Source organism: Artemia sp. Qi Xiang Cuo, chromosome 11, assembly GCF_049724085.1.
Source record: "Artemia sp. Qi Xiang Cuo chromosome 11, ASM4972408v1, whole genome shotgun sequence".
Classification (NCBI taxonomy): domain Eukaryota; kingdom Metazoa; phylum Arthropoda; class Branchiopoda; order Anostraca; family Artemiidae; genus Artemia; species Artemia sp. Qi Xiang Cuo.
In genome coordinates, this window is record NC_142804.1 from 5,035,203 (window position 1) to 5,052,654 (window position 17,452).

A 17,452-nucleotide genomic window follows, 5' to 3' on the forward strand; every position below is an offset into this window, starting at 1 on the left:
CTGAGTGGCTGATATAGTCTTTTTTTAAAGTAGAACCAGGAATATATCTTGTATTTGAATCTACCCAGTTTTTGTTTTATGGACTTGGTCAAGTTTACATCTGAGTGGCTGATATAATCTTTTTTTAAAGTATAACAAGGAATATATCTTGTATTTGAATCTACCCACTTTTTGTTTTATGGAATTGGTCAAGTTTACATCTGAGAGGCTGATATAGTCTTTTTTTAAAGTAGAACCAGGAATATATCTTGTATTTGAATCTACCCATTTTTTGTTTTATGGACTTGGTCAAGTTTACATCTGAGTGGCTGATATAGTCTTTTTTTAAAGTAGAACCAGGAATATATCTTGTTTTTGAATCTACCCACTTTTTGTTTTATGGACTTGGTCAAGTTTACATCTGAGTGGCTGATATAGTCTTTTTTAAAGTAGAACCAGGAATATATCTTGTATTTGAATCTAACCACTTTTTGTTTTATGGACTTGGTCAAGTTTACATCTGAGTGGCTGATATAGTCTTTTTTTTAAAGTAGAACCAGGAATATATCTTGTATTTTAATCTACCCACTTTTTTTTTTATGGACTTGGTCAATTTTACATCTGAGTGGCTGATATAGTCTTTTTTTAAAGTAGAACCAGGAATATATCTTGTATTTTAATCTACCCACTTTTTGTTTTATGCACTTGGTCAAGTTTACATCTGAGTGGCTGATATAGTCTTTTTTAAAAGTATAACAAGGAATATATCTTGTATTTGAATCTACCCACTTTTTGTTTTATGGCCTTGGTCAAGTTTACATCTGAGTGGCTGGTATAGTCTTTTTTTTTTCAGTAGAACCAGGAATATATCTTGTATTTGAATCTACCCACTTTTTGTTTTATGGACTTGGTCAAGTTTACATCTGAGTGGCTGATATAGTCTTTTTTTAAAGTAGAACCAGGAATATATCTTGTATTTGAATCTACCCACTTTTTGTTTTATGGACTTGGTCAAGTTTACATCTGAGTGGCTGGTATAGTCTTTTTTTAAAGTAGAACCAGGAATATATCTTGTATTTGAATATACCCACTTTTTGTTTTATGGACTTGGTCAAGTTTACATCTGAGTGGCTGATATAGTCTTTTTTAAAGTAGAACCAGGAATATATCTTGTGTTTGAATCTACCCACTTTTTGTTTTATGCACTTGGTCAAGTTTACATCTGAGTGGCTGATATAGTCTTTTTTTAAAGTAGAACCAGGAATATATCTTGTATTTGAATCTACCCACTTTTTGTTTTATGGACTTGGTCAAGTTTACATCTGAGTGGCTGGTATAGTCTTTTTTTAAAGTAGAACCAGGAATATATCTTGTATTTGAATCTACCCACTTTTTGTTTTATGCACTTGGTCAAGTTTACATCTGAGTGGCTGATATAATCTTTTTTTAAAGTAGAACCAGGAATATATCTTGTGTTTGAATCTACCCACTTTTTGTTTTATGCACTTGGTCAAGTTTACATCTGAGTGGCTGGTATAGTCTTTTTTTAAAGTAGAACCAGGAATATATCTTGTATTTGAATCTACACACTTTTTGTTTTATGGACTTGGTCAAGTTTACATCTGAGTGGCTGATGTAGTCTTTTTTTAAAGTAGAACAAGGAATATATCTTGTATTTGAATCTACCAACTTTTTTTTTTATGGACTTGTTCAGGTTTAAATCTGAGTGTCTGAAATATTCTTTTTTTAAAGTAGAACCAGGAATATATCTTGTTTTTGAATCTACCCACTTTTTTTTTATGGACTTGGTCAAGTTTAAATATGAGTGGCTGATATAGTGTTCTTTTAAAGTAGAAACAGGAATATATCTTGTTTTTGAATCTAACCAATTTTTGTTTTATGGACTTGGTCAAGTTTACATCTGAGTGGCTGATATAGTCTTTTTTAAAGTAGAACCAGGAATATATCTTGTGTTTGAATCTACCCACTTTTTGTTTTATGCACTTGGTCAAGTTTACATCTTAGTGGCTGATATAGTCTTTTTTTAAAGTAGAACCAGGAATATATCGTGTATTTGAATCTAACCACTTTTTTTTTTATGTACTTCGTCAATTTTACATCTGAGTGGCTGATCTATTCTTTTTTTAAAGTAGAACCATGAATATATCTTGTATTTGAATCTACCCACTTTTTGTTTTATGGAATTGGTCAAGTTTACATCTGAGTGGCTGATATAGTCTTTTTTAAAGTAGAAACAGGAATATATCTTGTGTTTGAATCTACCCTCTTTTTTTCTTATGCACTTTGTCAAGTTTACATCTTAGTGGCTGTAATAGTATTTTTTTAAGGTAGAACCAGGAATATATCTGTTATTTGAATCTACCCAGTTTTTGTTTTATGGACTTCGTCAAGTTTACATCTGAGTGGCTGATATAGTCTTTTTTTAAAGTAGAACCAGGAATATATCTTGTATTTTAATCTACCCACTTTTTGTTTTATGGAATTGGTCAAGTTTACATCTGAGAGGCTGGTATAATCTTTTTTTAAGGTAGAACCAGGAATATATCTTGTATTTGAATCTACCCACTTTTTGTTTTATGGACTGGGTCAAGTTTACATCTGAGTGGCTGATATAGTCTTTTTTTAAAGTAGAACCAGGAATATATCTTGTATTTGAATCTACCCACTTTTGTTTTATGGACTTGGTCAAGTTTACATCTGAGTGGCTGATATAGTGTTTTTTTAAAGTAGAAACAGGAATATATCTTGTGTTTGAATCTACCCACTTTTTGTTTTATGCACTTGGTCAAGTTTACATCTGAGTGGCTGATATAGTCTTTTTTTAAAGTAGAACCAGGAATATATCTTGTATTTGAATCTACCCAATTTTTGTTTTATGGAATTGGTCAAGTTTACATCTGAGTGGCTGATGTAATCTTTTTTTAAAGTAGAACCAGGAATATATCTTGTATTTGAATCTACCCACTTTTTGTTTTATGGACTCGGTCAAGTTTACATCTGAGTGGCTGATATAGTCTTTTTTAAAGTAGAACCAGGAATATATATTGTATTTGAATCTACCCACTTTTGTTTTATGGACTTTGTAAAGTTTACATCTGAGTGGCTGGTTTAGTCTTTTTTTAAAGTAGAAACAGGAATATATCTTGATTTTGAATCTACCAACTTTTTGTCTTATGCACTTTGTCAAGTTTACATCTGAGTGTCTGATATAGTCTTTTTTTAAAGTAGAACCAGGAATATATCTTGTGTTTGAATCTACCCACTTTTTGTTTTATGGACTTGGTCAAGTTTACATCTGAGTGGCTGATATAGTCTTTTTTTAAAGTAGAACCAGGAATATATCTTGTTTTTGAATCTACACACTTTTTGTTTTATGGAATTGGTCAATTTTACATCTGAGTGGCTGGTATAATCTTTTTTTAAAGTAGAACCAGGAATATATCGTGTGTTTTAATCTAAACACTTTTTGTTTAATGGAATTGGTCAATTTTACATATGAGAGGCTGATATAGTCTTTTTTTTAAAGTAGAACCAGGAATATATCTTGTATTTGAATCTACCCACTTTTTGTTTTATGGACTTGGTCAAGTTTACATCTGAGTGGCTGATATAGTCTTTTTTTAAAGTAGAACCAGGAATATATCTTGTATTTGAATCTACCCACTTTTTGTTTTATGGAATTGGTCAAGTTTACATCTGAGAGGCTGATATAATCTTTTTTTAAAGTAGAACCAGGAATATATCTTGTATTTGAATCTACCCACTGTTTGTTTTATGGAATTGGTCAAGTTTACATCTGAGTGGCTGATATAGTCTTTTTTTAAAGTAGAACCAGGAATATATCTTGTATTTGAATCTACCCACTTTTTGTTTTATGGACTTGGTCAAGTTTACATCTGAGTGGCTGATATAGTCTTTTTTTTAAAGTAGAACCAGGAATATATCTTGTTTTTGAATCTACCCACTTTTTGTTTTATGGACTTGGTCAAGTTTACATCTGAGTGGCTGATATAGTCTTTTTTTTAAAGTAGAACCAGGAATATATCTTGTGTTTGAATCTACCCAGTGTTTGTTTTATGGACTTGGTCAAGTTTACATCTGAGTGGCTGATATAGTCTTTTTTTACAGTAGAACCAGGAATATTTCTTGTATTTTAATCTACCCACTTTTTTTTTTATGCAATTCGTCAATATTACATCTGAGAGGCTGGAATAATCTTTTTTTAAGGTAGAACCAGGAATATATATTGTATTTTAATCTACCCACTTTTGTTTTATGCAATTCGTCAATTTTAAATATTAGAGGCTGGTATAGTCTTCTTTTAAAGTAGAACCAGGAATATATCTTGTATTGAATCTACCCATTGTTTGTTTTATGGACTTGGTCAAGTTTACATCTGAGTGGCTGATATAGTCTTTTTTTTAAAGTAGAACCAGGAATATATCTTGTATTTGAATCTACCCACTTTTTGTTTTATGGACTTGGTCAAGTTTACATCTGAGTGGCTGATATAGTCTTTTTTAAAGTAGAACCAGGAATATATCTTGTATTTGAATCTACCCACTTTTTGTTTTATGGACTGGGTCAAGTTTACATCTTAGTGGCTGGTATAGTCTTTTTTTAAAGTAGAACCAGGAATATATCGTGTATTTTAATCTACCCACTTTTTGTTTTATGGACTTGGTCAATTTTACATCTGAGTGGCTGGTATAATCTTTTTTTAAAGTAGAACCACTTTTTGTTTTATGGACTTGGTCAAGTTTACATCTGAGTGGCTGATATAGTCTTTTTTTAAAGTAGAACCAGGAATATATCTTGTGTTTGAATCTACCCATTGTTTGTTTTATGGACTTGGTCAAGTTTACATCTGAGTGGCTGATATAGTCTTTTTTAAAGTAGAAACAGGAATATATCTTGAATTTGAATCTACCCACTGTTTGTTTTATGCACTTGGTCAAGTTTACATCTGAGTGGCTGATATAGTCTTTTTTTAAAGTAGAACCAGGAATATATCTTGTGTTTGAATCTACCCACTGTTTGTTTTATGGACTTGGTCAAGTTTACATCTGAGTGGCTGATATAGTCTTTTTTTTAAGTAGAACCAGGAATATATCTTGTATTTGAATCTACCCACTTTTTGTTTTATGGACTTGGTCAAGCTTACATCTGAGTGGCTGATATAGTCTTTTTTTTAAGTAGAACCAGGAATATATCTTGTGTTTGAATCTACCCACTTTTTATTTTATGGACTTGGTCAAGTTTACATCTGAGTGGCTGATATAGTCTTTTTTTAAAGTAGAACCAGGAATATATCTTGTGTTTGAATCTACCCACTTTTTGTTTTATGGACTTGGTCAAGTTTACATCTGAGTGGCTGATATAGTCTTTTTTTAAAGTAGAACCAGGAATATATCTTGTGTTTGAATCTACCCATTGTTTGTTTTATGGACTTGGTCAAGTTTACATCTGAGTGGCTGATATAGTCTTTTTTTAAAGTAGAACCAGGAATATATCTTGTGTTTGAATCTACCCATTGTTTGTTTTATGGACTTGGTCAAGTTTACATCTGAGTGGCTGGTATAGTCTTTTTTTAAAGTAGAACCAGGAATATATCTTGTATTTGAATCTACCCACTTTTTGTTTTATGGACTTGGTCAAGTTTACATCTGAGTGGCTGATATAGTCTTTTTTAAAGTAGAAACAGGAATATATCTTGTGTTTGAATCTACCCACTTTTTGTTTTATGCACTTGGTCAAGTTTACATCTGAGTGGCTGATATAGTCTTTTTTTAAAGTATAACCAGGAATATATCTTGTGTTTGAATCTACCCATTGTTTGTTTTATGGACTTGGTCAAGTTTACATCTGAGTGGCTGATATAGTCTTTTTTTAAAGTAGAACCAGGAATATATCTTGTATTTGAATCTAACCACTTTTTGTTTTATGGACTTGGTCAAGTTTACATCTGAGTGGCTGGTATAGTCTTTTTTTTAAGGTAGAACCAGGAATATATCGTGTATTTTAATCTACCCACTTTTTGTTTTATGGAATTGGTCAATTTTACATCTGAGAGGCTGGTATAATCTTTTTTTAAGGTAGAACCAGGAATATATATTGTATTTGAATCTACCCACTTTTTGTTTTATGGACTCGGTCAAGTTTACATCTGAGTGGCTGAGATAGTCTTTTTTTAAAGTAGAACCAGGAATATATCTTGTGTTTGAATCTACCCATTGTTTGTTTTATGGACTTGGTCAAGTTTACATCTGAGTGGCTGATATAGTCTTTTTTTAAAGTAGAACCAGGAATATATCTTGTGTTTGAATCTACCCACTTTTTGTTTTATGGACTTGGTCAAGTTTACATCTGAGTGGCTGATATAGTCTTTTTTTAAAGTAGAACCAGGAATATATATTGTGTTTGAATCTACCCATTGTTTGTTTTATGGACTTGGTCAAGTTTACATCTGAGTGGCTGATATAGTCTTTTTTTCTTTTTTGACAAGAAAGAAAATCAGAAAGATAGCTTGTTCGGGAATCCAGATGAATTCCTTTGGAGGATATAACATTGTGTCATCAGTAGATACAATATCTGTTCATCAGTTTTGTATATCAGACCAAAAAATTCAAATTTTTGTAATGTAAAAAGTAGGGTCGCTAAAAAATCTGATAAAATTCAGCAACAACAATTCCTCATGCCAAAACACCTGTTTATCGGTGAAATTTAATTGCTATTCTAAGAAGATGCAATTGGTTAGCATATAGCGGGAAAATGGATGTAAAGGGTTTCAAGCAGGGTTGACAACAGGTAGAAAAAATCATTAGATTTGGTGATGTTTTGGTTGATTTAGTGATTTTTCTTCAATAATCTAGTGATTTATGTGGTGATTTAGAGATTTATTTTATAACAAAAAAATTAGTTGCACTTGGCAATCTAAAATGGCAATCTTGCACGCGGCAATCACTTGGCAATATAAAAAATCACTTGAAATAAAGATAAATCACTAGGGGTGGCAACCCTGGTCTCATGAAACTTGGTTCTGGTTTTTGTGACCAAGTGATTTCAATGATCGATATTAACTCAATTTTATGACCATTATGCCTGAACTGTATGGTCAAACGACTACAATGCCGATGATTTTTTATGTCCGTAATATTTTGAGTTGAACAAAGTCCAACTTTCAAGCGCGTACTTTGTGACTGACCAATCAGAGTGAAGATTTACGGTATAATATTTTGAAACTAAAAAGCATGATTGCTCGGGCATTAGTCTCATTATTCACTAAAAATATTTCATTCCAGAAAAGAGGAAATCTAAATTCAAGCCTGATAGTAATAGAAAGGAAATATTGTCCTCCTGTGTATATATCTAATAGTGTATTATTTAATATTTATGTCCCATAGCACCCCTTTCCCCCCTAATACAAATAAATTTATCATTTTTTATCAGCAGATGGGATTAGGCAGGTACGCGGTTAAAGGTAATCTAAAAGACAATACAGAGAAAATAAAACAGCGAATATATTACAATAAAATAGACAGTAAAGAGAAAAAAAAACGGAACTTAAAGAAAAATGAAGGTAATTTCTAAAGAATACAGAAAAACTATTATCTGAAATTGGGACGCATGACGGCTAGTTTCGGGGATATATATAGTAGTATGATACTACTATCATACTAGTAGTATGATATATATAGTAGTAGGATAAATATAGTAGTATGAGCTTAGGGGTCCCTACGCTGCAGCATATAGCAGCTATTAAGAAGTTGAGAAACTTTAAGAAGTTGTTGAGTACAATTTTGTGATTACATCCCTCCCCAAGACCCTCTTAATAATTATCACGCTGATGACATTATAGACCCCTGAATAATAGAAAGTTCCTGTCCGGCAAAATCATTCACGTTTTCTGGATATTCAATTAAAGGGGTTTTAATTGTGGATTCAATAATCTTCCAGAATTATAAAAAAAAAATCAGTAAACTCTGAATTTGGTATTCAACAGTTTCGTTAATTTTAAATACTTTTCAGATTAAAAGAAAACTGTTGTTATTTTAGGTGTAGAGAAAACTTTCGGGGGGGGGGGGCTGCTGGGGGATTTTTCATGTTAAAATGAATTTGGTTTTCGTGTATTTTTCTGATTCTTTGTGTATGTAATCTAAATACAATAACTTGGTAATCTATATAAATGTTGGCTAAACGACCATTTTATTCAGTCTGGGATTAACTATTATGGAAAGCACGGTGTTTGATGTTCATGTTTACCGATTCAGTGCATTACTGTTTTTTCGATTTATGGACTCGAATCCCTTTTGAAGAAGAATTGTTGGGGTTGGAGAATTTTCTGCGGGTAGATTTCCACGGGGGGTATTTTACGTCTGGGTATTTATCTAATAGTTATTAAATTTAAAAATGTGACCTCTATTGATATGCGGGGAAGGGGGGTTTCGTGTTTGAAATTCCCTTGAATTTTCTTTCTTTTGAGGTCGTAGCAACGTTCGACAGGTAAGCTAGCAATATATACATAAAAAAAAACCTAAAAGATAACACTAAAACAAATCGGATTATCCTGTTTCCTTCCATTACTATTGACTTTCTAAAATAATTTCAAATAATATTTGGTAAACATTGCTAACAATTCCAGATGAAACTAGATTGCATTAGTCAAGACTGTAGAAAACCCGTTTCAGCAAAAAAACTGACGACATTCAATAATGAAGAGATATATTATTAGGATATATATTGGACCATTAGGGGGGGGTGAAGTGCATGTTTCAGAAATTTGTCTGAAAAACGACCATGATTTTTGGAAATAGCATACAATGAGGAATCTAATGGTATTACTTTTATTTGTTTAGCGTGTTTCCGTTAGAAGAGGCCAACCATTAAATATTTACCTAAGTTTGATCCGTTTGTAGAGATGAAAGGTCTGAAGTTGTGCATTTTGGATACAAATTTAAGTTTATTCTTTCATGTGTTTCTACTTCGATATTTCCATAACGTTATGACCTTTCTAAAAATATTAAAACAAAATAATCTTAGTAAAGTCTTACTAAGATGGCTAAACAATTTTCTTAGCCTACAGTCTCAAACCAGCTGTTTTTGCCTAGAGCATTGAGGTAGGTTTCTAATGGTTCCTCCTTCCTCGCCTTCATCACTTGCTACTCAAATGCATTATTGATTTTTAAAAGAAACGGGCAAAGGGCTCCATAAATACGGAAATATTTACGGAAATTACTTGGATTTATTAGATATTCAGTTTATCTTGAATTTGAAATGTAAATAAAAAGGATTTCCATTGTGCTATCCTAGGTTAAAACTTTTTTTTTTTTTTTTAATAAGCTCAGTTCAACAATTGAATTTTTTTAGTCCCAACAGAAGAGCCAGCACTAACGCCCCTCCTATCCATGGTGCCCTCTTTCCATTTTCAGTTGTAATTCCCTTCATACCTTATCTCCTTTTGTTTTAAGTTTTAAGGTCAGTTTTTGTTTTAATTGAAAAAGTAGTATTTTATAAATATGTACATATTATATGTTAATTCTAGAACTTAGACTATGTCATCATCAGTGGAGCAAGGCGACAGGAGAGACGCTGGGACCCAACAACAAATGAACAAGTAAGTATCTCCGTGGTTTTTTGAAATAAGAACTTTTTTGAACATAGTAAATCTAACCTGGGGTGTCTGGAAAATTTCTTTCAAAGAGGGGCGAACATGCAGAAATTTGTCTTGTGGGAGGAAGGTATATTTTTCTGAACGGTATAATACTTTCAACTATTTATATGTGTTTTGCCCTATAGGCGGGAGAGCGGCGTAACCTCTCTTTTGCCTCCCATTGCTAGTGCCTTAGACTTCAATTATTGATGCCATGTGTAATATCTCGAATTTCTACGTCTAATTTCTCGTATTGAAATATATATTCAGGCAATTGGGAAGTGCCGACCACTCTTATCCGAGTGGTTGACCCGCAGGACTCGCAATCCCATGTGGGCTATCTGCTTAGGTGTTCGAGTCCTTGTGTCATCAATTGATTTTGGACGGGGGTCATCGATGTGACTCTGTAACCTCAGCCTTTTGTCGACCCAGCTCCAAATGGGTAGCCGGAGAAAAACACTAGTGTTTCTCTCGGGGAAAATACTAGAAACGTCAGATGGTTTGTTCCCAGCCACGCATACCACTACTGGTTGATGGCAGAGAATCAGGAGATCCTTACCTGTGTCACGCGGACCATTGGTCTGTATATGAAAGTTTTTTTTTATTCAATTAGGAAGTGTTGATAATCGCTAAGAAGCGTAATTGTGGGCCAAAGAGTAACCATAAAATGGGGACCTAAAATTTTAACCGAAAAGAAAGTCAGTGTCCAAAATAATAAGATTGCCGGGTTCCATTTTCACTTACCTTACTTAAACTATTTTTGATGGCGACTAGAACCCGTCTTGCCTAACATTACTTACGACACCCATTTTGGGATGTCGACACCCATTTTGAGATGTCGGCACCCATTACGACACCCATTTTGGGATGTCGGCATCTCTAGTGATCTCGAAGTTTATGGGAACTAGTAAGAGTTTGATCCTTTGCGATCTAGTATTGGAATATATGAAAAGTACTGCTGCATCTCGTTTACTGCAGAGTTTAGCGACCCTAATTAGAAAGTAGGAATTTCAAAGAGATCTGGATGTTTGCGATTTCCAATATGCATTTTTAATAGATCAAAATGGAAATTTGTCTTTGTTATAATTAATCAGAATTCTTTTGTTTTCAAGAATTGTTTTAAATCAAAATCCAGTCTATACAAAAGCAGGTTCTGGTGAAAATCTTCGGAGGTTGAGTAGGCTAATTGATTTGAAGCTGGTACTGATAAAACAAATCGTACTTGGGATCAGGTGATCTTGTTGGACCCAAGTTTAGTCCAAAGTACCCTCAACCCAAGGAGAAATAAATGAAACACTTTATTCCCCACCAACACAAAAAAGTGAAAACGATGGAGTTCACAAAGAGAGAAAAACAAGAAATATAAATAAATACTATGCACAAAAATGCATAACACTGACTACAAACAAATCAAAACACAATACCCACCCCGAAATGGCTCATCTCTTTACTACACAGGCTAGAGGCCAGGTCATCAACACTAAGAATAGGGTCAACAATCAAATTTTTTTTCATAAGAAACAATTACGAGACCCTATTGGGGAGTTGAAGAAGGAACTTAGCAAATTAAAAAAAAAACGCTTTTCTAATCTCTTTCTTATCCGGGACTGTCAGAAGATCTGAAAATGGTGCTAGGAAAAAGTTGTTCGATTTGAAGCTACCCCCCCCCCCCCTAAAAACAAGAAGAAAAAAACAATTGATCTATGTGTGCATGCAAATAACAAAATCATTATATTGTTTCAAGATTAAAAATTTTGTAATGAACGCTTATTCAAAAAGATGGCACGAAAAGATAAATTCGCAAAACTACGTTTTATTAAGCATTGTGTAAGAAGTAATAGTAATAATAAAATAAAATGAGCAAATTTTATTATAAAAGAAGCATAATATACCCCTCCAACATATTCACAGCTAGCATGTATTGCTTCTGAGAATCTTCTGTTTCATATTTGAAATTAACCTTAGTCTTAATTAAGCTTAAATTCAGGCACTGTGCCTCAATTTCTGCTTAAAACTTGAAGATAGAAAGGGAGGGGAGTGCTTGGGGGACAGTTTCCAACATGCCTACTGTTTTTGCAGAGGAGCTGGTGATTGGAGGGGTGACGTGCGTTTAATATTTTTAGGATTATAGCAGTTGGTAGTACAATGAATTTTTTGGCGTCGAATTCGAGCTTATCTATTTTAAAAACAAACATGAAATTTGACTAGAGTATCTTAAATGGTTTAAAACAATATTTTTTGGAAAGTTGAGTTGACATACTCTTAACTAAATTTCTGAAAGTAGATCGATTGGTCATATTTCATCTTGTTCTGCCAGCGGTCGCGTGTTTTTTTTTTTAATGAAAGATGTACACATTCATGGTGGTTGGCTCGAAGTCCCTCGCATTACTGAGATAATTTTAGCTTTTTTTCTTAACCTTTGCTTTCTTCAGAGGAATCCTGTTTTTTATGTCTTTTTTTCATTTTTCTTAAAGGTGGTTCCAGATGACAAAGCAGTTTCGCGGAAGCTAGCATCTGATGCTATGTTTAAACTAGAGCATGGGGCTGCAGACACAGCAAAAGCCAAAGATTCAAGACCAACGATTGCTAGGTTACAAGCCCACCAAGAAGTTTGGAAGGATGATTATGCAGCCAACAGACACCTCAGGGATTTAATGAGGGTAAGTTTCCAGAGATCTTACATCCTGAGAAACACTAACAACTTTACAAGAGAAAGAAACTTCTGTGGAGAGTGAGGAAATAAATTTTGGAGAGTAAAAAATCTAAAAAATGGCCACAGCTGTCATTACAAAAAGGAACAAAAGGGAAAACGGTCCTAGTAACTTCTGTGGAAACGAAAAACATTTTTTGGAAAGTGAGGAAGTAAATTTTCCAAGAGTGAGAAATAAAAAAATGGCTATGATACGCATCTGAATATATTTAAAAAAGAGAGAGAGAGAAAACCTTGCTAAAAATATTAAAGGTGCCCTGATTGAGCCGTTAGTTTCTATGGATATGCCAAAATGAAAAGACTTATCAGTTAGGATTTCAGTCTGCGATGGTTTCTGAAAATTTTTGGCAGAACTTGGCAGTAAATGTTGGGCAACGCGGCTGCACAACTCTGAACAGAGCACTCATCAAAATTTCAGCCATTTTGGGCGCAGAATAATCGTTTGGGTCAATTGAAATGTAAGTTGTGTGAAAATGAATGAAGTCAAATACCGAGCTGTCATCAAATATCTGTTTTTGCAAGCTCGTTTTACCGGTTTTATTACTATCAGTTTAAATAGGTAGCGCTGGATACCCATGCTAGATGGCACTAGTGTTTTTCAGAGGCGAACTTAAGTTTCCTCGAGATATTTGACATTTCCTAACAGATATTTGATGACATCTCGGTATTCGACTTCATTCATTTTCACACAAACTCACGCTTCAATTGACTTAAAAAATGGCCGGTTAGTAACATGCATGCAATGTCTTAGGAACAGAATAGGGTATTAAATTTAATTTTTCATGGAAGTTGAGGATGTTTAAAAGTAAATCAAAAGATACTATGTGTGTCTAGATTTTCAAAAGGGTGTTTTATCTATTAAGGCAATACACCTACACAAATCAACTGTGAGTTGTATGTTTTGTATGGAGACTGCCCTATCATTTGCCAATGTTGGGTAGTTGAATTCAAACGTGGTCGTTCCAGCTTGGTTTACGAGGAACGTTTAGGATATCCGGAAACTTCAAGCCACTGACGATAGCGTCGCAGTTCACCAAGTGTGGCAAGCGCCAGGTGCTTGCCACGTTTTGAATCAAGATGTACACATGAGAAAGCTGTCTATCCGTTGGGTACCGCTTTTGCTCGCGTTGGCCCAAAGCCTGTTCGAATGAACATTTCCTACGATCTGTTGGTGCAATCTAGGTGCTAGAATGGTGCAATCTAGGTACTTAGAAGTTATGGTGCTGGTTAGTCACTGTGAATAAAACTTGGATACAACACTATAGACACGAAACAAAAATGTAGTGAAAGCACTTGACTGCAAACTATGTTTTTCTGGCTGAGAAATGGTGGTGACTGTTTTTTGCGATAGCCATGGAGTTATATTAATAAATTATCTCGAAACAGGGGAAGTTATCAAACAGGAGCATATTTCACAAGCTGAAAGCAAAAATTGCGGGAAAACCTCCACATTTGAAAAAAAAAATTCTTCTTTCACCAAAGCAATTTGGTGTCTCATGCCGCAGCGACTGCCATGGCAAAATAAATTTATACGAACTCGGATGAAATTTTCATAGTTATTCGTTACATTCCGAGGATATAATATCTCTCAAGATGTGAGGTACTATTTTTGAAAAGTTTGATTAAGAAAACTCTTAGTTTTGACGACAAGAGTAGACGCCATCTTTAACGAAACTTTAAAGATACTACAACAAACTCATCATGTCTATGCTCTCCTTTCTCGTGTTTTTAGCATATTATCTTAAAAGCCAAACATTTCAATTTTATTCTCTTCGGAACCGTGTTATTTTCATTAATGCGGTGTTGGATCATGAAGCGCTGTCTTGAAAACGTTACTAGGTTGTATTTTAATTGAGACTTTAAAGTTTGGCTAATTAGAGGGTTGTTTTCATTGTTGAATCTGAAGCGCTGATCTCATAGTTGAATCTGAAGCGCTGATCATGAAGCGCTGTCTTGAAAACGATACTAGGTTGTTTTTAATTAAGACTTTAAAGTTTGGATAATTCGAGGGTTGTGTTCATAGTTGAATCTTGAACAAATGGTATGTTTTTTTCTAGGAAATAACATTAATTGAGCATGTTTGGTATCCTAAATTTAAAAGTTACGGTCATATGCCGCCACTAGTTTTTGCCCCCCCCCCTTCCCAACCTCTAGATTATGAAAAATACCTTTGTTTAAGAAACTAAAAAAATTACAACCTAGAAAAGCATCTAGAAAGAACAAAACCGTCCACTTTTATTAAAACAAATCATGGGGTTGCAGTAAAAACCTCCCCCCTCGCCATAAAATATTATATAAAATTTGATTATATTTCTTTCCTAATTTCAGGATAGAAAGAAAACCGATAAGAAACTAATAGCTGAAGATAAAGAGCTGTTAAATAGAGGATCGTTAAGCATAAATTTGTTGCCCAAATCTGATGAAGACAATAGGACTGCAGCTTTATTACGTTTGATTCCTTTACAAAGTAAGCATATTCTATACTTGGTTCATAACGTGCTTAGTTTCTAGGGTAGTCAGAATGTAGGTAGTGTGTAAATACATGCCCTGGGTAATAGGAAACATGCTGCCATCTATATTCTGCACTTTCAAGAATATACCTATCTATATAAAACCAAATGTGTGTTTATCTTTATATGTGCTTCCGTGCAGCGAAAAAACAAAACTATCCAAATTAAAAATAAAATGTTTCTGATGTCAAACTTGAAACCATAATGACATATTGAATCCCTAACAAAAAGTTCACTGAAAATTCAGAGAATTCGACACGGAATGACGTTACCCGAGGACTGTTGGGCCAAACTGCTGACCTTAGCGAGGGCAGCAAAAGTAGGGAATGACAGTTGGTAGATAATACAGATGTAGACCAGAGAGGAGCTATGGAGAATTATGGCTGAAGACGGTACGCCACAAGATATCATTGAGATACTCCGAAGTGCGTATAAGGACACGGAGACTTACATCCGTGTTTCCGGCAATTACACCCCTAAGTTTCCAGTTGAGTTTGGGGTAAAACACGGATGCCCCCTTTCGCCTATATTATTCAACTACGCGATAGATTGGATCATGAATAATGCAATGAGAAACCATAGCGGAATAGTGTTCGGACAAATAGCTGGTTTCCTCCAGTCCCTGACAGATTTAGACTTCACAGACGACGTTGCTGAGCTCGAAACCACCGCCGACAGCTTGCAAGGCATGATCGACAATACCTCTGAGGTCTCAAAGCGCATCGGACTGACCATCAGTGGCGCAAAGACTAAAGTACTGGCTCTCAACCAACCCGCTCTTTGCCAGGTTACCCTTGACGGCGAGCCAATAGAAAACGTCGAAGAATTCAAGTATCTTGGCTCTATCATAACACCAGATGGCAGAGCTGAAAGGGATATCTCTGCCCGCATAGCAAAAGCCTGGGGAGTCTAGTCTGAAAAAAGCACTATGGACCAGACGGGAGATCTCAACCAAAACAAAAGTCAGAATCTACGTTGCAATTGTTCGAGCAGTACTACTTTATGCTTGCGAGACAAGGCTGAAGATGCGAGAACTTTGGATGTGTTCGACCGCTGCTACCTTCGTTATATCCTCCGCATTAAGGGACAGGACAGGATTTCCAATAGTGAAGTAAGGAGTCGCTGTGGCCAATCAGAAGAGCTATCGCTTATCATTAAAAAACGTCGCCTGAAGCTCCTCCGCCACACATTGCGCCGTCCCAAAGGCACGATATGTCGAGATGTCCTTGTCTGCGAATCAGTCCTCTCCTGGGAACGTAAGCCAGGAGGACAAAAGAAGAACATGTGGCAAAAATACAAGGAGGACCTGGAACCGTGGGGAGGATTCAAGAGACACGGTCGGAGATGGGACAAAGACTGGCTGAAGATCGCCGGAGAAGCTGCAGCCGACAGGTCCAAGTGGTCGTCGGAAGTCATTCCAAGATCTTTTGGTGCCAGACAGGACAGGTCTGGTTCCCGCCGAAAGTAAAGTAAGTAAGACCTATCCTGCAGCGTCAAAAAAAGGGGCCGTGCGTTAGATATGGCTTCAAGCTATTGGTGATGACAGTACTGATGCGTTGGAAGATAGCGTTGACATTTTGGCTAAACAATTAATTCATTCAAACAATCAATTCATATTTATTCATCAATATTATTAAATGATCTTAGGATCAAAACTTTTAGTAATCAATAGAGAGATTATGATTTGTTCTTTTGAATTTTTGTGAAGATCGAATATTCCGATTAAGCTTACTTCGAACAAAGCGAGATTTATTTAGCTTTTTTTAAGAGAGTGATAACAAACGAGCACAAATGCCAAATGTATCGGTTACCAAAAAATTGCTCAGTTGGACATCTGTAATATATACCTTTTGTCTGTAGTAAAGACCCGAGTGACCGACCATGGCGAGTGACACGAGCTGAGAGAGGCAACATAAAACCCGTGAAGCAGTCTTTTTGCTAACCGGTTTGTATGTATAGTTGATAGTTAATATATCCCTTTGGCTAGTTTATCTGTATACATTGTAGAATCAACTCTGTGTGTGTTGGTATTTCTTTATTTGTGGGCACTGAATTAACAGCTGAACTATTTGAGCTAGAACCATGAAAACTTTGTAAAATAGTCTTGAATAGTCTTAGAACCATAAGGGTGGTCACATACTACACCACTCCCGAAATAAATTACGGCACCCGACCGATATTATCGGGCCCATATGAGGGTCAGTGTTAGTATCGGATATCGGGAAAAAAATATCGGTTATTGGTCGATATATTTTTATTTGTGCAACTTGACCAGAAGATGGCACAAGATTTCCTGTGGTAATTTTTGCTTGCCCAGTCCTCGGGGGCGGAGCCACCTGCTAAGTCTGACCATGGCGGAGAGAGCAGCACAGGTGAGTCAAATGAAGTCAGGTATATTTATTGTTAATACTTGTCAATAAACACCCAGTGCAGCAGTGTTCTAAATGCATGGTGACTTCAAGAACGTACATCCTCTACCAAAACAACTAAAAAGAATACAATAAATCATACATGTTTTGTTTATTGAATTTTCACTTGCATGGGTGAAGGATCCAAATATTCAATCGGTTAAAACCATGCTAT

The 17,452-nt window shown here is 35.1% G+C and overlaps 1 protein-coding gene across 1 annotated transcript in view; it reads left to right on the plus strand.

Moving 5' to 3' along the window:
• Positions 1 to 17,452, plus strand: part of LOC148946563 (coiled-coil domain-containing protein 130 homolog) — a 31,777-nt gene that overhangs the window by 11,758 nt on the left and 2,567 nt on the right. Inside the window, exons 4-6 of the mRNA XM_089097043.1 lie at positions 9,542 to 9,613; positions 12,124 to 12,309; positions 14,688 to 14,826. Of these exons, the coding sequence (XP_088953169.1) occupies positions 9,542 to 9,613; positions 12,124 to 12,309; positions 14,688 to 14,826 (397 nt within the window). The remainder of the gene's footprint in view (positions 1 to 9,541; positions 9,614 to 12,123; positions 12,310 to 14,687; positions 14,827 to 17,452) is intronic.